General features: G+C 37.2%; 1 protein-coding gene across 1 annotated transcript in view; it reads left to right on the top strand.

Moving 5' to 3' along the window:
* Window positions 1-25,013, top strand: part of Adam10 (ADAM metallopeptidase domain 10) — a 95,317-nt gene that overhangs the window by 28,409 nt on the left and 41,895 nt on the right. Inside the window, exons 3-4 of the mRNA XM_021657435.2 lie at window positions 9,579-9,697; window positions 13,474-13,632. Of these exons, the coding sequence (XP_021513110.1) occupies window positions 9,579-9,697; window positions 13,474-13,632 (278 nt within the window). The remainder of the gene's footprint in view (window positions 1-9,578; window positions 9,698-13,473; window positions 13,633-25,013) is intronic.

The following is a 25,013-nucleotide window of genomic DNA, read 5'->3' as shown; positions in this document are numbered from 1 at the left end:
CATTGTTGGGTTACTCGAGTATAACACCATACCTGGTTTATGCAGTGTTGGAGCTTGAACCCAGGGCTTTGTGTATGCTAGGCAAACACTTTACCAACTGACTTATATACTCAGTCCACATCTTTGAGGTTTTTTGAGACTGGTCTCACTGCATCTCAGGGTGGCCTAGAACTGATGATGTAGACCATGCTGGCCTTCAGCTTATGGCAGTTCTCCTTCCTTAGCCTCCAAAGTGCAAGATTACAGGTGTGCTCTGCCTGGATTCTAAACCCAAATTTAAGAATTCTACAAAAAAGTATTGCTCTTGAAATAGAGTTAAAAGTTTGTAGAAAGTGTGATTTAAGCCAGTATTACAGTTCTTGAACAAGGTATTTTAAAAGAATATTTCAAATAGGTACTAAGGTAAAATATATCAAAAATAATTTGCTTAGAATAACACATTTTCTGGATTTCTGAAATAGCTTCATTTAGATAAGTGGGATTGCTTAATTAATTCTATATTTATATAAGTTATGATTTTTCTTTATTTGGTTACTTTTTTTTTATTATGTCCACATGTGTATGTCTTTCCTGTGAATTTGAGGTATAGATCCTAAATCTTACTTAGGTTTTTATGTGGATAATAGTTATACTGAGGCAACGAAGGTGGGGAGAAGAGGGAAGGAAGTAATACAGAAATATTCAGAATATACAGAAAGGGCAGATATATCATAAGACATAAGGTTTTTAAATAATTTCAGATAATTTGTGTTTCTCAATTCTTGTCTTCATGTAATACTGTATAATGTACCAGGAACTCTTTTCCTATATTCCTTTTAAATGCTAGCCAGTGACATGTTGCATCCTGCTATAACTATCATACAGCCCTGCCTTAAATATCATGTATCCATGACTTGACTACCGTGCATTTTAGGCTTCTATAATACCAATGTGCTATAATTTCCTGAGGAATTTAGTTGATGTGGTTTGTAAAATACAAGTTTAATCATTTTTAAAGTCTGGGTTCTGCTGTTCTGTATTCTGTGATGTAATATCTATAGCTTAGTTTGGATGTGTCTTGGACTCTATTTCTGCCTAATAAGGCACAATAGTGAGTTGGGTAGTAGAAGCCCCCTTCCTTTTAAAGCATTTATTTATGCGTTGTGTTTGTGTGTGTGTATGTGTGTGCACACAAGTGTGTCTGCACATGTATATGAAGGTAAGAGGACAACTCTTACGGAGTTCTTTTCCTTTCACTTTTATATTAGTTTTGAAGATCAAATTCAGGTTTTAGTAAGATTTGTGTTTTAAGAACCCTTACCTGTATATGAATCTTCTCACCAGCTCTTTTTAAAATTTATTTTTCTTCATTTACTTACTTATTTGTTCATTTTACATCCCAGTTGCAACCCCACTCTTTCCCCTCCTTCCAGTCCCATCTTCCCACCCTTTCCCCTCGTACCCCACCACTCCTAGTACCAACCAACCTTGGACATCAAGTCGCATCAGGGCTAAGTGCCTCTTCTTTTACTGAAGCAAGACAAGGCAGCCCTGCTAGGGAAACAGGATCCAGAAGCAGGCAACAGAGTCCAAATCAGAGATAGCCTTATCCAAGTGTTGGGGGACTCATATGAGGACCAAGTATAACCCATCAATTTCATATGTGTAGGGTCCTAGGACCAGTCCATGCATGTTCTTTGGTTGGTAGTTCAGTCTCTATGAACCCCCATGGACCAGGTTAGCTGGCTATGTAGGTCTTCTTGTGGTATTTTTGACCCCTTCAGCTCCCTCAGTCCTTCTCCTAACTTTCTCAAGACTACCTGAGTTCTACCTAATGTTTGGCTGTGGGTCTCTGCATCTGTTTCCATTATCTGCTGGATGAAGCTTCTCTAGATTCCTGTCAGCAAGGATAGTAGAGTATCATTAATAGGGTCAGGGATTGGGTCTCCTATGGATTGGGTGGGTGTCAAGTTGGCCATTCCTTTATTTTTATTTTTTTAAGAAACAAAGTTTGGCCTTGAACTACTGGTAATCCTTCTGCCTATGCCTCCTACCTGGAACTTACTATGTAGCATGAGCTGGTCTGGAACTCACCTTGTAGTCGAGGTTGCCCTTTAACAAGTGTAATATTATCTCAGTTTTCTAAGGGCTATACTTCTTTTGTGTTTGTGTGTTTGTTGGTGTACACATTTGTGTATCCATGTTTGTGAGCATCAATATAGAAGTGAGAAGACAGCCTTGGATTTTGTTCCTCAGGTGCAGCCTAAATCTTTTTCAAGGCATGTTACTTGCTGGTTTAGAACTTGCCAAGTAGGTTAAACTGGTTGACCAAGAATCCCAAGGGATTCTCCTGTCTCTGATTCCAGTGCTGGGATCATAAGCATGCATCATCAGGCCCAGCCTTTTCTTGTTATATAGATTCTGGGGGTCGAACTCAAGATTTGATTGTGCAAACCTAATGGGCCAGTGTAGGAGGAACTATCTCTATTAATTCTGTGGTGATTCAGGGACCCAGTTACTTTTGATTTGGATAATCTTCCTTATTGTATGGTGTAAAAAAAAAAAGTATTTAGCTTGCCTCTGGTAAAGGGGTTCTATGTATATATTTTATTGACCCTGAATATTTGTTTGTTTGTTTTTTGTTTGTTTTATAATTTCACAGAGAACATACTCTTACTTGTTTGAGTAGCTCTTCTATTTTCTTTATCTTGAAGGCCCTTGGTGGTTGATGGAATAAATGTGGTGAAGGTGGGGTACCTTTGACATGCCTTTGCCTGGGTATGCTGCTAAAAACTATGCACACAATAGTGTAAGGGGTTTATTGGGGAGAGCGAAAGGCTGTCTAGGAGGGGGACCAGAGACAGAGACAGAGACAGAGACAGATACAGATACACAGAGAGAGACAGAGAATGAATAAGACAACGAGGGATAGAGAGTGTGAGTGAGACAGACGGAGAGGAATGGGAGAGAGAGAGAGAGATCTGGGGTGGCCTGAGCCTTTTATGAGTTGCACCTGTCAGTTCCTGGAGGCGGTGGGTGATGACATAAGCTGCTGGCAGGTCCCTGAGAGCAGGCGGGTGGAAATGCCTGATTGCTAACATTGGTTTTTTTGCCCAGATTGACACTGAATGACATTCTAACATTCAATATTAATGACATTTTTTGATATGCTTCTTTTAGGTTCCCACCATTGGTTTTGCTTTTTCAGTCAGTCCTTTGATTTTGGTTTTTACCAGAAGGCCTACGTTCAACCATTTGGGCTTCTTCGTACATGCTAAGCAGGGGAGCTTGGTATGGTGAGGTCATTGGCTGGCTAGTTAAAGACTGATTCAGATTTAGACTTTGTTTTATTTATGTGATATTTATGTTACTCTTCTTTTTGACTTGTGAAACTATTAAACTTACATTTTTCTGTTTAATTTGTGGTTGTTTTTATCTTTTTCTTTTTTCTTCAGTCTGTAAAGCCCTAGAATTCTCATGGATGATGCCTGGGGTGCACAGAGCTGATTTTATCTTCCTCAAAACTCTTCTGCTTATTATTTGTTTGTGTGTGTATGTGTTATGCATATTGAGGTTCTAAAAGGTGACCTGAGAAAAGGACTTTTCTGTTTTTAAAAAATATGCTGGCATACTAGTAAGATGGCTCAGTAAAGACACTTGCTGCCAAGCCTGGTGGCCTGAGTTCAGTCTCTGGGACCCATATGGTATAGGGAGAGAACAGACTCTCAAAACTTTCTTCTGTGGTACATGTGTTCTTTCTCTCTCTCACATACGCAAATAAATGATATAAAGCAATAAAAAGCATACTAGTGAAAGCAAACTTTATAATCAACCCATAATACTTGATGCTCATATTGGCAACTTATCTTTTTTATTTTTGTTTTAAAATTAGCATGTAAAATTTTAAGCTAAAACCTTTACATATGCACATCATATGTGTTACTCATGTTCATTCTCACAATAGTAATGGGAAGAAAATGTAGATGGAGTGACTATTTCACACATCTTTGTAAGAAGAAAGAGGAAACGAACATCTGGAGATATCAGGCATCTCTCTTGAATTCGTTGTCGATTTAATGAGAAATGTCTTCCATAGGTTTATGTATTTGAATACTTGGTCCTAGTTGGTGGTTCTGTTTGGGGAGATTATGACTTTTTGTTTTCTTCTAGAAATTGCTTTGTTGGTCTAAGTCCTTTGCATTCCTATCAATGTTAGAGCTGCCTTGTTAGTATCTACAGCAAAACTTGCTATTTTGATAGAGGCTGCTGTATCTTTAGACGGTTTGAAAAGTTGATAGCTTTTTGGAAAGAGTGCTAGTCTTGAACTCAGGACCTCATGTCCTAAGCCTACTATGTGCTAAACACGAGTTCTACCACACTGTACACCCAGCCCAACAACAAACACTAGTCTTCAAATTTTGAACCTGGTACCTCCATTTATTTAAGTCTTCCTTGGTTTCTTTGAACATTTTTTTTCCTAAATAGCCTTTGTGTAGAGACATCATTTTGTTGAATTTGCTCCTAAGTACTTTTAAAAGTGTTATAGTACAAAGAGTGGAATGTCTGTCTTTGGGTTGTAGCATTTGTGGTGTTGACCTGGGAGTGAATTAAAATGTGTGATGTTGAAAAGGTCAAGGAGATTTTTGTTCAGAATTGTGCCCAGTGAGCCAGGAGCAGTGGTGCATGCCTGCAATTCCAGCACTTTGGGAGGCAGAGACTAGAGGATCTCTGTGAATTCGAGGTCAGCCTGGTCTACAAAGTGAGTCCAGGATAGCCAGGATTACACAGAGAAACCCTGTCTCAAAAAACAAAACAAAACAAGACAAAACAAAAAGAGTGCCAGTGCCATACTGTAGAAAAGGGAGGAAAGCATAAAATTGGACCATATCTTCATAGTCATTTTGGGTAGAAGACAGGTTATGCTGCGGGAGTCTCTTACACCGATGCCAGCAAGAACAGAGGCATCACCTTGGGAGAGGATACTCTGAGGGAGTATCCCAAAAGTACATCCCTGAAACAAAAATGATTTTCATGGGGATTAAGAAGGAGAAAGGGCAGAAACTACTAAATGAGTGATCCACTGCCTAAATGTTACAAAACAGATGACTCAGGCTTGTAATGTGTACCATAGTTAATGCTGCACCAAAATTCAGACCACTGTTTTTAGACTTAGATTTATATAACTGGCCGTAAGTATCTTTAAACACTGGTAGAATTCTATCACTGTCTCAGAAACAAGACTGACCTGTGTTTCAATTTGTGTTCTCTGGCCTGTTACAGGAAGCAACTGTCTATTCTTGACAATGCTGATTTAATTAGAATTTCCTATGTCAAGGACGCTGCCCTTTATTACTGAAAGGCTCTTACTGTGGTTTATATATGATATCAAATAAAGAGTATTTAACATTTTTTTTGAGTATTTAACATTTTAAAATGTACTATTTTAATTGAGAATGGTGACACATACATCTTGAATTCCTCAGCACTTGGGAGGGAGTGGCAAGTGAATTGCTTGATTTCAAGGCTAGCCGGGGCTATAATAATGAGACTAATAAAAACAAAACCTCCATTGAAAAAAAAAAGACAGATACACACACATACACATAATACACGCTAATTAGGATTGTTTCTTAAATTTCATCTTTCAGGTCCTTGCTGCTAGATATAAAAACAGGCTGGTGGAGTTTGTTTTGGTCTTTGTATGCTAGTTCTGTGTTCTGTGACTCTGGTATGTTCACTGTTTCTATTAGTGTCCAGCACTTTTTTTAGGATTTTCTACATAGATTTTATGTCATCTACAAATAAAGGCATGCTTATTTATTTGTTTATACATTGAGTTATTGTGCTAACACTGACTTTCATTCAATGTTGAAGAGAACTAGCAAGTGCAAATATCTTCTTATTCCTACCTTAGAGAAGAAATGATTGGTCTTTGATACTAAAATATATTGGAGATATTTTGTTAGGTTAAGGAAGTTCTGACTTCCTTGTTTGCTAAAAAAAATTTATCTTGATTGGGTGCTGAAAATTTCAGTTGCTTTTTCTGCAAGTAATATGATTGTGTGGTTTTTCTCCCCTTTGAATACGGTGGGTTAAAAATATAAATCTACCTTATTCTTGAATAAACCAAATTGATCATGAATTATTTTTATTAAGGTACTTCTCTGGTTGCTCAGAAACAGCTTAAGGGAGGAGGCTGTCTCTGGATTCATGGTTTGACAGCACAGTCCATCAGGTCAGGGAAGACACAGCAGTAAGAGTAGCACATGACAAGTGATGGCAGGAATGCCAGGTTGCTTGCTTATACCTCTGAAGACCAGGAAGCAGAGAGCTTGCCCCTCAATGACGATGCCCTACAACCCAAAGATTCCATTCCTCCAAAATAGTAGCACCACCATAGAAGTTGGGGGAAGGAGGCACATTTCTCATTGAAACCACATTATCAATGTTTTACATTGCCATTTTCTTCTTGTCCTTTTTCTTATAGCTTGTTTTCTCCTAATTATGCTAACACGATCTCACAAATTCAGTGGTTCTCAACCTGTGGGTCACAATCCCTTTAGGTGGGGGAAATGACCCTTTCCCAGTACTCACATATAGGGTATCCATATGTACTCACATATGTAGGGTATCCTACATATCGGATGTTTACATCACGATTTATAACTAGCAAAATTATAGTTATAAGGTAGCAATGAAATAATTTTATGGTTGGGGTCATCACAGCATAAGGAACTGTATTAAAGGGGCACAGCATTAGGAGGGTTGAGAACCACTGCTCTAATTCTTGAATGTGTTTATAATACATACACAGTAAAATTTTCTTCTAGTTTCAGCATCCCTTTCTCCTTTCTTTTTCTTCCTCTTTGTTTTTCTCTTTGTTCCTTTTTCTTTCTTTCCCCCTCCCTCTTTCTTTTCTTTCTTTCTTTCTTTCTTTCTTTCTTTCTTTCTTTCTTTCTTTCTTTCTTTCTCTTTCTTTCTTTTTTTTTTTTTCCTGATCGGTTTCACTGTGTGACACAGGCTGGCCTGGAACTTTATATGTAGATCAGGCTGTCCTTGCTATCACAGAGGTCTGCCTAATGTGCCTCCCAGGTGCTGGGATTAAAAGATATGTGCCACCACACCCAGCTGTCATCACTTGGAGTCTGGTCTGCCCTCCCAGCCTGCTTTGCTTCTGGGGATTAGACCAAAGGCTTTAGACATGCTGGACAAGTGCTCTACCACTATTGAGGTACTGGATCTTGACTGGACTTCTTCTCTTATTTAGTTCATGATTTTTACAGTTTGGAGGTAGGGGCACAGGTATGATGACATTTCTCTATATAGACCAAGCCTGGAACATGTTATACAGCCATCATGTCTGGTGCCTTGTGTCATTATTTCTTCTTTCACCACGCCCACCCCTACCACTACTTCTTCCTTCTTCTCCTCCTCCAATTCTTCTTTTTTTTTTTTCTGAGACAGTGTTTCTTTGTGTAGCCTTGGCTGTTGTGGACTCGCTTTGTAGACCAGGCTGGTCCCTAGCTCACAGACATCCACCTGCCTCTGCCTCTCCAAATGCTGGGATTATAGGTTTGGCTGCGCCTCTTTTTTAATTCCTATTCTTCCTACATTAGTTTGTGTTTACGGGTGTTTTGTCTGCATACCATATTCATGCAGTGCCCTCAGAGGCCAGAAAAGGAGCATCCCTTGGGACTGGAGTTACCGGTGGTTGTGAGCCGCCACGTGAGTGCTAGGGATTGAACCTAGGTCACTTGGAAGAGCAACCAGTGCTCTTGACCAGTAAACCATTGCTGCAGTCCCATTGTTATTTAAGCTTTTTGTTTACTTGTTTCTTCTTGTTGTTCCTTTTCTTGTTCTTGTTGCTCTTGTTCTTGTTTTTCTTCTTGTTCTTTTTCTTGTTGTTGTTGTTCTTCACATTTCTGTGGTGATGAGGATAAAATAGAGGGCCTTTTGGGCCCCCTTGGCCAATGTCTCAACAAGATGCTACCCATCCTGTCATTTTGAGGTTTTACTGGTGGCATTGTCTTGCTTATTATAAAGGATACAACTTGGGAACAGGAAAATGGAAGAAATGCAAAGGACAGATGGGAGCACCACGCTTCCATGCCCTTTCTTTCTTTCTTTCTTTCTTTCTTTCTTTCTTTCTTTCTTTCTTTCTTTCTTTCTTTCTTTCCTTTCTTTCTTTTCTTTCTTTTCTTTCTTTTCTTTCTTTTTCTTTTAAAGATTTAATTATACAACATTCTGCATTCACACCAGATCTTACTATAGATGGTTTTGAGCCACCATGTGGTTGCTGGGAATTGAGCTCAGGACCTTTGGAAGAACAGTGAATGTTCTTAACCTCTGAGCCATCTCTCCAGCCCCTCCATGCCCTTTCTTGATGTATCACCTTTGCAGTGCTTCCATGTGTTATACACCGGTGGATGCTCACCAAGTTCACTGTCTGTGACTGAAAACAGGACACCCCCCTCCCCCATAGTGACTGAGGGCTGGAATTCTAGCCCCAGAGATCAGGGATTGCAGAGTAGATATTAAACTCTATAAAAACATTAAATAGTCCCTGATTGGTTTACCCTGAGGCTGTGTGGGAGTTCCATGTTCCTTCACTTCTTCATAGATTTTGGTGTGATTGGTAGTGGACCATTGAATAGGGATGAGGACACTCCTGTCATTTAAGAGATCCCAGAGTTTTAAGGGCTTTGTTATAGGAATTAGAGACATAGGCCAGTTTATTGTAGTCTGTTGTACTGGCGGTCATTTCATTTTGTACAAGCATGGTAAGAATTCTAGAAGAGGAATTTTTGTACTAGAAGCCACTGCCACTGCCATTGAATCTTTTGATCAGTTTCCTAAGGTGATACTGTTCTAATTTATTCATGTCACAGATGAGTATAGTGACTTTGGTACAAATTTGTAATGTGTTTCAAACACATTCTGGTCTACTATTTAAAGCATGCTTGAGAAGACAAATTGTAACAGCATTTTTGTTGTTATATTTGTCATAAAGATAATGGAATAGAAATTCTATCATGTGCAGACTTCTGTAGCAATTATGGAAGCATAATATACTTATTTAGTATTTAATATAAATAATATACTTATTTAGAATTTAGTATGCCGGGTGGTGTTGGTGCACACCTTTGATCCCAGCAGGCAGAGGCAGGCAGATCTCTGTGAGTTCAAGGCCAACCTGGTCTACAGAGATAATCCTAGGACAGCCCTGGCTACATCATTGAGAAACCCTGTCTTGAAAAAAAAAAAAAAAAAAAAAAAAAAAGGGGAGGGGGGTTAGTAATGACAGGTTGTTGCCATTTATCCACATTTCCTGCAGGCCAAGCATTTATGTGCTGACTTTACATTATAATCTCTAATCCTTAAAACAATTCTACAAAATGGACAGAATTTATAATTTAATTGTTTTGCTTTGATACATGGTCTCTTTTTTTAATAGTCCTTCCTAGTTTGGAACTCACTGTATTCCCCAAATAGACAAATTGTGTGACACAGTCCTTGCTTTGTAAAAATTTTTTTTAACATTAAAAGAAATCATTTAAGATTTGGATCCTTTTAATTTCTTTTCCTGTCCCATTTTGCAGACAATTCAACCTACGAATGAAGAGGGACACTTCCCTTTTTAGTGATGAATTTAAAGTAGAAACATCAAATAAAGTACTTGATTATGATACCTCTCATATTTACACTGGACATATTTATGGTAAGTTGGACTTTCATATGACATTTTCTTTGATTTTTTTCTATTTCTACACAAGTGAGTGTATATAATAAATATAGGCAGATATTCCAGAAAAGATTTTGTAGATCCTGAGGAGAGGGAAGAAAGTAGCAGAGAAAGAATATCTTGTCATTTGACTGTCTAGAGTGTCAAGAATTCTAGAAGACTCTCTGATCCTTAATCAAGCCTGCCAATTGGCCCTTTTCCTTAGAGATCCATAAAGGATGGACAAAGCATTCTACTGGCTCTCTGGTCCCTGGTTCAAATTTGATTTGTTCCTGGTGATGAATTCTGGACAGAAGTCATGCACCTATGAGAAAGGGGAGAAGAGATTGGCATCTGATCCCAGATGGCTGTGACCGCAGTACTTCATCACAAGACATTCTAGGGAGAGCAACAGAACCAAAAAATCTGGGCACAGGGGTCTTTTCTGAGACTGATGCTTCAACCAAGGACCATTCATGGAGATACCCTTGAACCCCTGCACAGATGTAGTCCATGGCAGCTCAGGGTCCAAGCAGGTTCCCTAGTAAGGGGAACAGGGACTGTCTCTGACATGAACTCAGTGGCTGTCTCTTTGATTACCTCCACCTGAGGGACTCTGTTTCTTGAGAAGCCCATATCCATATTTGGGTTTCTACAGTCCTTTCCCTAATGTCCATTCCTCAAATAAAACCCTGTTAATGAATTTCCAACTTTTTAACACAAAAACAAAAGAAACTCAAGATGTGCCTAGCCGTTGGTGTACATTCTTCCTGCCCAGCCTTTCATAGCCTTGACCACCACATTCAGCAGAGGCAAAGGCCTGGAAGAGATGAGAGCTCTACATAGTCACCCATCTGCCTGTCTTTGAACCTGATAATCCTGTGCCCAAGGCATGTAGGGAATTTTGTGGGTTTTTTAATTTTTTAATTAACTAACTCAATTTTTTTTTTTTTCCAAAACAAAACCTGAGGAGATAGAGCAAGTCATTTCAGACAGTGATCTTTGAAAATGAAGTTATCTATGGAACTACTTTATATGATGTTTAATAGTGAATTATGCAATGTAGCACTTCTGAGATCTCTGGCACTTTGACTCTTGGTGCTTCCAAGTGTTAAGAGTTGCTAGTTGTTTTAGCCTCTTGTTTGTTTTTGAGACAATATCTTGCTATGTAGTCTAGGCTGGCCTGAAGCTACTCTCCCTCATACCCTCCCTCCTAAGTGATAGGACTGTAGGTATGTACCACCACATTCAGTCAGAGTTTTCAAAAACTTCTCAGTGATTTTTACCACTTTCCAATTTTCCAAGGAAGAAATTAGTGGTAACTTCTGCGTTTTACACAAACATAAAAGGAAACTGACAATAGAGATCACATTAGCTCAAAACAACATAATAAAGTCACCTAAGAAAAAATTCCCCAGGCCCTTTCTTCATAAAATTTATGTGTTTTTCTTGACACTTGGTAATATCTCTTACCAGTTAAAAAAGTTGCTGGAAGGCACAGCTTTTAAGACACATACTTAACCCAACAGGAAGTTCATCTGACAGCAAAGTGAGACAGACAGATAGGGAGGGAAGTCATAAAGAGGCTAACATAATTCAGTCTTCTAGGCTGTTATATCTTTGCATTAGTAATTACTAAAGACAGTCCTCAATTATTAAGCCAAACTATTCAAAAATTTCCTTTTTTTTTTGTAAATAAGATTTTTTTTTGCTCAATGTTATAACATTTTGAATATGCTTAAAGAAAAGCTTTTAATATTTTTATTATATTAGATAAATGAGGCGTTTTTATACTTAACTTACCTGGAAACCAACCCAAGTTACTAAATTTTAGGATTTTTTTTCATAGTCTTCTAATTGTAACCAAACGAAAGTATTTTTTCTGGCAGTTTATAGTGCTCTCTTACTTTCTTGATCACTTGTCTTGCCAGGCAAACTATGCCCTTTTGGGTAGGTGATGGTCATAAGAAGTAAAAGTATAAGTGAGTTTTTAGATAAAGTTGATGTCATATAAAATATACCATAAAATTACAGGTATGATGGCACATACCTGTAATTCTGGTACTCTGGAGGCATAGGCAGAAAAGCATGAGTTCAAGGCCAGCTAGGTCTACAAAGCAAGATAGTTGGGCAGTGTGGGGAAGCCAAAACAGGGGCTGGGGGGAACCAGAAAAAAAGATCTTATTTTCAGTTTGTGATTTATTGGAAAATCAACTAATATTAATCTGTAACTTAGAAACTGTAAGACACTGGGTCTGGAGTTATTTTACGTGGGTAGCATGTCTATATATAGCACACGTAAGGGCCACTGTTTGACCCCTTCCTCCTCACAAAATTAAGGAAAATCCTGTGAGTTGATTCCAATCTTATCTTCCCCTTTCCTCTCCTTCTTCTGTTCCTTTTTTCTTCTTTCATTCTTCTCTCTCCATTCTCTACTGCCTTCCCTTTTCTTCCTCTTCCCCTCCCCCTTCTTTCTTTTCTCTACCCTCACTTCTCTTTCCTTTCACCTGCTTTCTTCTGCTCTCCCTTACTTTTCTTTCCCCTCCATGTAATGCTTGTGATTGAGCCCATGAAAATTTATTTTTAGTCAGAGATGAATTTTTCAAAAGTAAAATTTTGGGTTGTGTTGTTGAAGACAAAAGCCTTGTTAATAGTGTTGAGGCTGATTTCAAGTCCTTCTGCCCTAGTCTTACGGCCAGCTTTGATAACTTTTTAAAGGCTGTGCCTGTGGTCTTGGCTGCTTGGGAAGTTGATGTGGGGAAGTTTGATGTCAGCTGTTTGAGGCCAGCCTGAGCAACTTAGCCAAGTGCAATATGTAAACAAAACCAGAATGGTTGGTGCTGCTATAGGCATGGCTCAGGGTTAGCATTCTTCCTGGCACATGGGTTCAGAACCTTCAGAGCAAACAAAGTGAAGCAAAGCCAAAATGCTGTGCCTCTATTATTTAATTTTGGTGCTTAGATTTTGTGACAATATTTAAATAGAACTGAAAGTACTCCCTTTTTTGCTGTTATTTTTCTCTTTAGAGAATAATGAGATAGTATTATAAATATGTCATATATATATATATTTTTTTTAATAAAGACTCATTTTTTTTTTAATTGATTTTTCTAGGCTGGCTTAATTCTCAGTATGCAGTTCATTCTCACCTTGAAATTGCAGGCTCATCTTGCCTCTAGTTCTTGAGCACTGGTATTATAGGATTGAGATACGACATCTAGCTTCTTTGTCCAGCATTTTAAACAAGAGTGTAGAAGTGCTTTGTTTAAGTTACATCTGAACTGTTTTGTCCTTTCCTATTTAAAAATACATTTATAAGATTTGTAGGTGGCAAGGAGCCCTAAAAACTGTACAATATCAAGTTAGAAAGAAGCTCTTCACTTGTGGTAAATTAGGAAAAGTTTCAAAAGGTACTTTGAGGATCTTTATTCTGGAAATACATAGTTTATTAGAGGATCTGTTTGCTTTTTAAAAGTTTAAGTTAATGTAATGATTATTGAATGACTGCTATCTGAATGTCAGGCACTGTGCTAGGCATATGATTGTCAGTAAGATAGATGTTCCATTTTTATTGTAAGTAATTTTATTTCTGTTTTAACTAAATACTGATTATTATTCATATCTCAAAATAACCTGATATATTTTATGTGAAAATTAATTTCCCAGTACATTTGTACTCAGAATATTTGAAAGAAAAAAAAGTAAGAATGGCTTTTTTAAAAAAGGAGAACATGCAAACTAAAACTTCAAGAATTTGTTCCTTTGATCAATAGGTGAAGAAGGAAGCTTTAGTCATGGGTCTGTCATTGATGGAAGATTTGAAGGTTTCATCCAGACTCGTGGTGGCACATTTTATATTGAGCCAGCAGAGAGATATATTAAAGACCGAATCCTGCCGTTTCACTCTGTCATTTATCATGAAGATGATATTAGTAAGTACTTGTGGTTTATATCAGGTGTTTTTTGCAAAGGCTTAGTAATCCTCCCAAATGTTTGGAAACAAACGTAGCCTTGCTGTTTTCTTTCCTAAGGTTATTCAGGTTAAACAACCAGAGTGTAATAAGCAAAGTCTTCATGTAGTAAATAATGGGTCTTTATGGTATGACAGTTGTCAACACAGACCGATCATCCTCTGTTGGTATAAAGCAACCAGTACTGTTTGAACTGTGAGTCAGCCAAATCCACTTGAACTGGAAGTCTTAAGTTCTGGTATCAGCCAGTCTGCTTAATTATAACATCTCATTTTTGTGGCTTGCTGAAGGCACAAAAATGTCATGTCTTTTTATATCCATTCTATGTGAAATACCATAGGATTTTTTTCTAACTTCTAAGTCCACTGAGTGCTTGCTTTTAGAATCTTGAAATAATGGCTTGACCATAGCCTTGTACGACTCTAGGCTTACCATGGATTTGTTGGGATAATTCTTTTTCTTTGTTTAAGGATAGGAAATTCATTTAGATTTTATATTTTAATTCCGTCATTGTCTGTGTTTCTGTGGTTATTCAATCCTAAGAATGTGCCGTTAAAATAACACAGAAACACATTCCTGTAATTTCTATGCATCTTGAATACTTTTCTTTCTTTTTAGTGTAGCTAGGTTAGTTCCTCTACTTTTGCCTATTTCCTGCCTTGGCAGCTTCCTCTTGGTTTCATTTTCTTTTCTACAGATAGGAATTATTATAATCTATATTTCATTCCCCTGCTTAGTAATATACTGGCACATGTGAACTATTTTGCTTTTTTGCTTCATTAGCTCTGACTTATTTCTGTACTCCCATTTACCCAACTGCTTGTTGATTCTGATGGTTAACTGCTATGGGAGAATAGCCCAAGTTTACTTGAGGATGTGTTTATGACTGTTGCTTGCTGTCTCATGGATTTATTAATGCTGCTTGCTTGTGGTTTTAGTCATCCTTATTTGATACTTTTCCCACTTCACTTCCTAGTATTTCAGGCATTTATTATTATTTTTTTAAATTTTTATTATTTTTATTATTATTATTATTATTTTGGGCTCTAAGCCACAGTCCTCCTCTATAAGTAGGAGTATAGATTCCTTTGCTTTCCTTTCTGCTAACAGAATTTTCCTTCAGTGGGTTTGTGCTTTTCCTTGGAATTTTCTTATTAATTTAGTCTTTTTGCAGTTTTATCTTCACTCTTAAAATGTGCTTTTCTATAAACACAGGTCCTGTGGCATTTGTTCCTTTAATATTCAAGTAATACTTACCTATCTGTGAAGTAGATCTTGATAAATTCCTAATAAAATGTTTAAATGTGTTCCCTAGCATGTGTCTTCATACTCAGACTAGGTCTTTCTGGACAAGTAAGTTGAGAAGAATGATTGGACAGGCTGCTTTTCCTCCCTGTGACACTGACAGCTGCTGCATGAGCCATTTCTTGCCATCAGCTCCCCTGTGTTTCGTGCTGCTTATGACTCTTGAGACCTCTTCCCTCTCCTGGTCTCTTCTATGGACCTCTCTCTCTCTCTCTCTCTCTCTCTCTCTCTCTCTCTCCATATATATATATATATATATATATATATATTTTTTTTTTAACATTACATTTCCCCCTTGTTAGGTACATCTCATTGTAACATCTGAATTTCTTCTTTATGTCAACATTTCTTATTAGACATCAGTAGTATTAATTTAATCAGTATTAAAATGCAAAATGTAATTATATTTAAGATGATTTTGTTTATAGCTTCTCTGTTAAGTGGAAATGTAGTGATATCAAGATGGGCATATAGGAAGCAACAGTTTATATATTTTTTATCGCTTTTGTTAGCATAAAATTAATAGGTTTGTTTTAACATTTCATACAATGTATTTTAAACTTTATTCATATTAAAAACAGAGTTGTTGTAGCAGGAGAGATGGTTCGGTGGATAAAAATATTGCAGCACAAGTGTGAAGGCTAGCCCATTACCCACATAAAATAGCAGCATTTGGGAAGGAGAGATAGAATCCCCAGAGCAAGCTTGCCAACTAGACTCTCCAGAATTGTTTACCAAGAGACTTTGCCTCATAAATAAAGTGCAGAGTGATCAGGAAGACACCCAGTATCCAGTTTTGGCTTTGATATGCACCTGCACCTGCCCCACCCCCCTCCACCACATGTGTATCACACACAATATAAAAACCATTCTAGCAAGCCTGCCAAACAACTATAGTTTACCTACTCCAATTATAGGGCATTGACAAGGAAATTTACTTTTAATTGACAATTTAAATTCTGTTTGGGTGTTGGCAATCCTAAAAACAACAACAAAAACAGCATTAGTAAGACGGGTAGTTGTTTAATGTTGCCCGGCACTAGATAAAATTCTTTATGTGTGTTAATTATTTCATCCTCAGTGGCTCTGTGAGGTATAGGCAAATGTATTATTCCTACTTTTTATAGATGAGGAAAGTAAGATTTGGAATCCTATCTGACTTGTGGATATCATCTTCTGTGCCATGTGCCCATGGGAAGAAACTGTAAATCTCATTATCTTTTACTATTGAGACATCTGGCTCTTTTCTGAAATCTGCACGCCTTCCTAAAATTACACATTTGTGTCTATTGTTGTGTTTAGACCAAATTCTATCCTTGGGTTTGTTTTTTTTTTTTTTTTTCTCAACTAATGAAAAAAAAAAGGTATGCACTTTAATGCACGTTACTATTTTTACATAGCTTGCTTAGTGCCAGTAATTTATTTCCACAACTGAAGAGTTATATGATTGTTTATATACTGTGGATATGTAGAAGTGAACTTACGTAAAGATTCTGATAATTTAGCTATGCTTTCTGAATACAGTTTTTGCAGCTATAAATCCATGTGGAAAACGATGTTGTTCTGGAGACCGTTAGGGGATGCTTTTTTAGCAGCCTCTCCAGGTGCTTTGATACAAACCTGGATGTGATGTTGCTCACTATATAGAGGTACTGTTTAAAAGTCATGTATGTTCAGTTCTTTATTGCAGCAGTAAAAATCACTCTCCTAGTATGACAGTTATGACAAGGTACAAATGCTACTTAGCTCTCTGCCTCCTCGCACAGTTTATTTTGAAGAAACAAAACCACTGTCTGGTAAACTCTACGAGTAGTTTTTATATGTGTAGATTTTAGAAATGCCTGACTATTTCCCCTTGGAACTGTCTATGTATCTGAGGCAAAGGTCTAAGTCATTTTTTCCCCCTGCTCTACTTTCATAAAAATTCTTAAACTTGAATTAAAAAAAAACTTTTAATTAAACATATATAGCTATATAGAATATACTTGATTTATTCTTTTTTCATGAACTTAAAAATTAAGACACGTAAAACTTTGTTTTACCATATCAAGATGGAAACCTTATATTGCTTTTTACCATTAAAATATCAGTTAGAAGCTGAATGTGGTGGTACACTGTTCCTGTCATCTGAGTAAACGCTAGACATAGGAGAATCAGAATTCAAAGTCATCTTCAACTGTGTAGCAAGTTCAAGACCAGCCCAGGCTACATGAAAACCTATCTCAAACAACAAGCAAACAATCTGGAAAGCAAGCAAACGAAAATTAGTTAATTCCATATAATTTTTGAAATTGTTGGCATAAAAGTTTTGATGGTTACTAAGGATTCCATATCTTTTGTATCACAATGAGATGGTGATATCAGTGGGAGAAAGAATTGAGTTGGGATTAATAGCACTGTTGATATCTTATGTTGTTAGATTGTAGTGTCGTTTTTATAACATGAAATTCTGAAGATTGCCTTTAAAATATTCTAGCCATGATTAGGGCTAGTGTGGAGTTTGGAAATCTACTTAACATAAATTGATTGTGACAAGCATAGGTAGACAGGGAAGGAAAACAATGATGTCTGAACTTTATGTGCCAGGGTACTAGTTACAGCTCTACAGTACAATTTAACTTAGAGCTTTTCTTTTGTGTTAGTTTTCAATATTGAATATAGGCACAATAAAAATATTTGAAGCAAATATAAAAATATAGATTTTTTTTAGCTTTCAAAAATATTTTTTTGCTTTCAGGTAAATATATATTATCATTGGCAGGTGTAGTAGTTAGTGTTATGTGTCGGCTTGACAGAGGCTCTTTTTTGCTGTGTTGGCCCACTCCTCCAGTTCACCTGTGGGAAGTATAAATTTCTCCAAAGAATTGGCAGTTATTTTTAAAATGATATCTAATTAGAAATCTAATATTCTTAAATAAGATAAGAGGAAGCCAGGAATATGAGGAACATCTGCAAAGTTATAAAGAGGCCAACTTTGAAATCCAACCTGTGTTTCATGGAAGTTCTGGCCAACCTGGGCAACAGAAACAAGACCTGTCTCGAAAAACTATAAACACAACAAACAAACTACAACACACAAGCAAAAATTAGGTAAAAAAAGACTTATTCAGTGGAAAACTATTAAGTAAGATTTGTTGGGAAATTTTAAATCAAGACCTTTTCTGATTTGTTGCTGTATATATCTATGTCTGTATATATATTTACCTTTATTATAAAATAAAGTATAGCTACAGTGAAATATAATACATCATTGCAGAATCACAAGATGATTTGAAAACATCAAAGATCTGTTGTAAAACAACTCTAGGAAGTAACATTGAAATTTTTGTTCTTCTGAGAATGTCTCATGATTCTGTTTTGAAAAGTATTTATTTTACAAAAAGATTAAATTAGCAGGGCATGGTGGCTCATGTGTGTAGACTCTCACTCAGAAGGCTGAGGCAGGAGGATTGTGAGTTTGAGGCTAGACTGGACTACGTAGTGAGTTCTAGGACAGTCTGGGTTATGTAATGTGTCCCTGTCTTAAATAAATAAACAACATCAACAAAAGAACAGAAATTATTTATTGTACAATCTAGATATTATAGTTGGGTGTTGTTAGTATTTATTTAAAAATAATGCATGCACACAACAGTTATTATATGAAAGAGATTTTTTGGATGGAGGTGGAGAGATAGAGAGAAAAGGAAAGCGATAGGCATGGTGAGGGACCCCCAGGAAAGAAAGCGAGGCAGAGAGAGCTAGAGAGGAGAGTAAGAGAGAGAAAAAGTGGTGGGTTGGTCCTTTATAGCTTGTGCATGCCCAACTGACCCACACCTGCCACACACCTGATGGACAACACATGATGACATCATAGGTTACCAGGCAACTCAGAAGCAGACTGCCTAAATGCCAACAGGTATAATTTCAAATACAGTTTCCAGTACAATGTGGTGAATGTTTGTGAACATTTGATTTGTTAATAAGAAGATGGAATTTAAAAGATCTTAAAATTTTACAACTGTTCATTTTAAAAATCAGTATTTTCAGGGCTGGAGAGATGGCTCAATGTTTAAGAGCATCCAAAGCACCTAGCACCCAAATGGAAGCTTGCAACTGTCTATAATGCCAATTTCAAGGGATCTGACACCTTTATACCAATGCACATTAAAAAAAAATAAATGAATTATTTGAAAAAAAAAAAAAAGGAAAATCAGTGTTTTCTTTTAGAGTATTGACACATAAGTTAGTACAACTCATGGTAATATTGACACATTAATTAAAGCATTCTGGCCTCTTTTTTTTTTTTTTTTTTTAAGAGTAGCTGCTGTATGTGTTCTAGACAAGTTTTATTGGACCACATTTCCAGCCCAGGCCTTAATTTTCAGTGTGTCTTTTGTAATAGTCTGTAAAACAGCTAGAAATTTAAAACACGTTTTGTGGAGAAGCAACTTAGAAATGGTAGGTAATTCCTAGTCATTGTTGGTGGAATGAACGCCAGCAGGAGGCTGTTGAAGCTGTGTTTTTGTTGTTACTGTTGTTTCTAATATATGTCTTAGCATGATACATGCCTTTGAGAAAGGGCCATAAAAACCAGCTGCTGGCTGAAGACTAAATTCAAATATTTTGGTTTATGAATGTACAGGAAAGATTACATCTTAAAAACATACACCTTGAGGGCAAATTCTCACTTGGTGAAAGAATGTGCTAAATGCTGTAACAAAGAGGGTGGAACAAATCCAGGAATCCTCACTTGGATATAGAAAGGCTTCTTGGGGATTGTGACATTGGATTTGAACCTTAAGACAAGAGGTCACCTCTAGACTGCCAGAGAAAAGAATCTATGATTAGCCAGGCACGGTGGCGCACACCTGTAATTCCAGCACTCAGCGAGGCAGAGGCAGGTGGATCTCTCTGTGAGTTCAAGGCCAGCCTTGTCTATAGAGCAAGTATAGAACAGCCAAGGGGCTACATAGAGAAACCCTGTCTTGAAAAACAAAAACAAAAATAGCTGTTGCCTGCTTGTAACAATATATAAATGTATGTGTGTAAAAATTTTTTAAATATATATTTATATTTAAGAAAAGAAAGGAAAAAACCAAAACAAAAAACCCCAAGAACCACATTGGCTTTGTCTTGGAGGCATCCATTGGCACCATGTGGACAGGTGCCGTCCAAGTAATATAGATGGACATAATCAACATGTTAAAGTATTCTTAACATTTCAGTTGTAAGTTTTACAATTCACAGCTTCTGTGTTAGTTTTGTGCTGCTACTTGGAATTTAGGGAATCAGTTTGTCTTATGTTCTGAGTTTGAGTCAATGTTTTTTGCTCTCTTGCTTTGGGCCTCTGGTGGCAACAGTGACTGCACCATTGTGGGGAGTCTGGTGAATATCATTATCTTCTGTCCTCTGAGAATCCAAAGTGACAGGAAAACACCTTTCCTGGTATCTTTTTCAGTGCTTGTTTCTAGTGAACTAATTCCTGCTAGGTTTGTTTCACTGCTTTTGAGCATAATAGGTGGTCAGGCCTTCAGCAAAAAGTTCATTAACAGGTTTAATGATTACTTTATTAATTGACATTATTTGAATGGCTCTTCCCCTCTAGTCCTTGTATACAGTGATGAATACTGCAAAAGTTTCATATTTTTGGACTTCAGAGTCTAGTGATTCTGTTTATAATTGGTCACAGTACAGCAAAATTTCCCCTGTTGCTTTGACTCTCGTGATCCCCTGCCTGCCAGCACTAAGCTTTTGTTCTCAAAAGCCAGGGTGAGGAAAGACATGTTTGAGTCAGCTCTTCTGTGTTTCCTGGAAGGTGAATGCTGTGTGTCTGCAGTTCTTGCCATCCTTCAATCCTTCCAAAACTGGGTTTGGGGTTGGGGATAGATCATGGGGAGAAGGGCCCCTCTCCACTGGAATTGCAGAGAATCATTTGGAGTCCTTCCTACCTCCACATTTTTCATCCCTTCTCTTGGTTCTTGTTATTTGGACAACTTTGGGATAAATGGAAATTTTCTTAGTTAAGGAACATGTCCTGTGATATGGCAACAGTTTTCATGTATTATCTGTCTGTGGAATTACTCAATTTTAAATTCAGTTCATATTAAGGATTGGATTATTTGAGTTTGTTGATCACATTACCATATTTTAGAACTGCTGTTGTCTACTAGCAAGCCATGGTGAAGACCCTAGACCTTAATTGTGTAGATGTGCTGCCCTCGTGGTGAAACTGCCAGAACTGGGTGTTTGGTGGCTGATGGTGCTGGGCAGATAATTCAGAGTATAAATATCCTGCTTTAGTAGAGTAGAGAATTGAGAGTCAACTACATACTTCTTGTCTGAGGTGGTGCTATATTGTAAGTGTGTATGTGTTATTTATATTTGTGTTTCCTACAGCAAAACAAAAGCAAGAGGTTTGTATGCAGAGGAACTGGAGGAAAGGCAGGAGCTCTAAAGAAGATCTTTGTTTTAAACTGGCTAATGTTCTCCACTCATTGCTCATTCTTTTGAAAGAATCACTGTTTGGCCTTTTCAGAGAACTGCAGTGCATCCTATGATTTTGCATCTCAATGAGGGCTTATTCATTAGTTGAACAAAGGCTTTTTCTAGAAATGGGGATTATATTGTCAGTAATTTTAGAGAGAAAATGTCATTGTTCTTTTTTTTTTTTTTTTTTTGTACTTAATGTAGTGGCCAGGGAAAATAGTCTCTTAGAATTTTGGAAGTATACAGAAAAAAAAAAGTTATATTTGGCCTGTCTTTTTTTTCTGTCATGAGAATTTTCTGCTGACAGGATTTGAAGCATATAATAGTGTTTTGTTGCTTTGGAATTTTTCTCTTACCCTAACAAGCTTTCAAAGTAATTTATGTCTTTAATTTATGTAAAATAATTAGCAAAGAGATAAAACACTACTTGTTTAAATATCAATCTTTGTTTATTATAAAATTACAGTATATTAAATAATAAGACTTTTATTGTTTTTCAGCCCCATATGCATTGGTATCATTAGAAAGTTTTAGTCTTTTGACAAAAGTCTAAACATTAGAACAGTTAAAAGTTTTTCAATTGATTATTGAGGTCATTTTGCAGAGTTTGAGAAGTTTGCAGGATCAGTTTTATGGCCTGTGCTACTGTACAAAATGAGGTCTCTGTGTTGCTGAGTATATGTAAGTAAAACTGAAAATGGACCTTGGAATAAGATGCAGGTTCCAGGCTATGTTAAGAGCTTAAGGTTTCAGGTCATGACTTTTGAATAAGAATAGTTCTTGTTACCAGGGCTGTAGGTAAAGAGTTGATTTTAAAAGGGATTTGGTTGGGAGTCAACAGAGTGGGATAGGGGACAAGGGAATTAAAGGTATATGTAGTGAGTAACTATGATCCTTGATGGCATATAAAGTGAATAAGTAGGAGGAAACTGTCCTATGAAAGTGCACAGGACAGTAGGCATTGGTGAATTAAAAGATTGTTGATTTTGAATGGCTGTTTGGTCTGGAAGGATTGGTGGTAGACAGGTAATGGTGGACAGAAGATAGCATGCTGAAAGTTGAGGTTGAAAGAGGCTTTTTAGTAATGGGTTCAAAAGTAGAACTGTGGACTAGAGAAAAGATATACAATATCCCAGAGGGATCATCAACATGAATGTTTTGGTTTCAAAGAATTATTGTAACTGGCCTCTTTTACTTTATGTTTTTTTTTCTTTCTTTCACCTTCTCCACCCCTTTTCTTCCACCCTTTAAACGCTCTAACACTTGGTAAGAGTGAAGAAAGGATAGAAGGAAAGGAAAGAGATTCCTGAATAAGGTCAGCGACCGGAAAGGGGGTGACATCTTTAGACTACTTCCTGCTGATTAGGGGCATCAAGTTCCTTTGGGCAAGTTTGATCTTCACCCCCAGAATATCTTAATTTCTTCTTGTTGTTTCTTCTTTTGACATGACTACTTAACAAACTACAACAAACAACAGTCGGCAACCAACCAACAACCCCCCCAATACCTCTTGGGGACCTCCCATTTATATACCCTCTGAAAAGGTCCCAGAATTCCAAAGGTCACACAATCACAGAAACTATCTGCACCTGGAAAAATCATACCTCTGCTGGAGCACAAAGCAAATCATAGTTAGCTGCTGTGAGCAACCCCATACCCCAACACCTGGGATTAAAACAAAAACATTTTTTTCTGTGTTTTTTAAAGAAATCAGTATTTCCAAATTGACACTATAAATTATCATGGGTGATGTGAGAGTGAGTCAAGATCTAAAAATAAGAAATAAAGGGAAGTGACTTTGAGGGTCTTCAAATTTCTGTGGTATAAGGGGTAGTCAGTGGTGTAGTCTAACAGCTATTGTTTTTATAATGCAAGTGGTAGATAGCCCTGAGTGCTTTATTGAAGTGAGGGGGAAGATGATATTTTTCTAACAATAGGTTACCCTTGACTTCATGATCAAGGTGAAGAGTCTCTTGACCTTTGACAGATGACTTTAGAGGAGCTGATTTTATAAAAACATATTCTTTTGATTATAGATAGTTGTAATCTTTTCACAGTCAAGAAGGGGCAAGACAGTTTTATTACTAAGTCTAGGTAACCTTTCACTCTGGGAAATGACAACCTGTTGGATATTGGTTCTGATAAGTTTCTATTGACTTCCTCTCAATTCCTGCCGATGTTAGCTCATATAGGCAATCTGATATACTCTGAACATTGGCACATACTTGACTACTATATGGAGACTAGAAATCCACTCTAATATCAAGGATATGTAATTGCACACAGTGTAACAAATAGATGTGTTTATGTGTATAAATGTTTTAACTTGAATCTTTTATCAATAGAGGAGAAGGTAAAATACCCAGTAGATATTATTTGTTCGATTATTTTAGAATTAATGATAAAATAACAGTGTATTGGTGAAAACTAGTGCTGACCATAATCTCAGATGACACAGTACCAAACACTGAAATATCCCTAAATATTAAAATCCTTAAATGGCAAAAAGTTATAAACAAGGCACAGTAACGTATAACAGGTAATCCTAATTGCTTTAAGAGATTCAGGTATGGGAGCCCAATTCAAGAGTTTGTGCAATATGGTGAGGCCCTGCCACTTCCTTCCAAAAGATTAAAATTTCAAATGTTGAAGTCTCAAAAGATGAAATCTCTAAAGCAAATATTCTTTTAAATGTGCATGCATGTGTGCGTGTGGTGTACAGGGAACTATGCGTGACGGGTAGAAGGGCAGACTCTAGGGAAGTGATTAGTCTTGCGCATGGCAGTCCCACAGGGTTCATCTTCAAACAGGTGTGATGGCTCGTGCCTGTAATCCTAGCACAAAACAGGCGGAGGCAAGGGTACTCATGAGTTTGAGGCCAGCCTGGACTATGCACTGAGTTTTAAATCAGCCTTAACTACATAGGAAGACCCTGCTTAAAACAACAAAGCAAAATAAGGCTGTTTTGTTTTTGTTTTTTTCCCTTCATCTGCATTCCTTTCAGCTGATTAAATCACCAGAGTTTTAAACGAATTAATGTCAGTGTTGTTATTGGAATGGGTTTGAAAATAATTATGTGCAGTGTAGGATGTGAAGACGTTTGTTGTACAGTGTTGCACTTTGAATCACCAGTATATCAGGTGCCAGTTTTGTTATTTGTGTATGAGTGTGTTTCAAATGGGTTTTCCAGTCCCAAAAAAGAGTGTTGGGGAGATGATTCAGTCAGTAAAGTGCTTGCTATGCAACCATCATGACCTTTGACTGAAAGAACAGACAACTTTCACGTCTATTTCCAGCACTAGGGAGGTGAGGCAGGAGGATCTTTGGAGTTTGTTGGATAGATGGTCTAACTGCAGTGAGTTCTGGGTTCAGCAAGAGACTCTTTCTCCAAAAAAACCAAGGTGTATGGTGGTGGTGGTGATGATGGTGATGGTGGTAGTGGTGGAGTCATCAAAAGAGATGATGACTCAGTGTTTAAGAACACTGGCTGCTTTTCCAGAGGACCTAGGCTTTATTCCAGTATTGACAAAACATCTCACAACTGCCTATAACTTTAGTTCTAGGAGAGC

Source organism: Meriones unguiculatus, chromosome 6 (assembly GCF_030254825.1).
Source record: "Meriones unguiculatus strain TT.TT164.6M chromosome 6, Bangor_MerUng_6.1, whole genome shotgun sequence".
Classification (NCBI taxonomy): Eukaryota; Metazoa; Chordata; class Mammalia; order Rodentia; family Muridae; genus Meriones; species Meriones unguiculatus.
The sequence above is the reverse complement of the archived record's forward strand: the minus strand, read 5'-3'. Positions and strand labels throughout refer to the sequence as shown.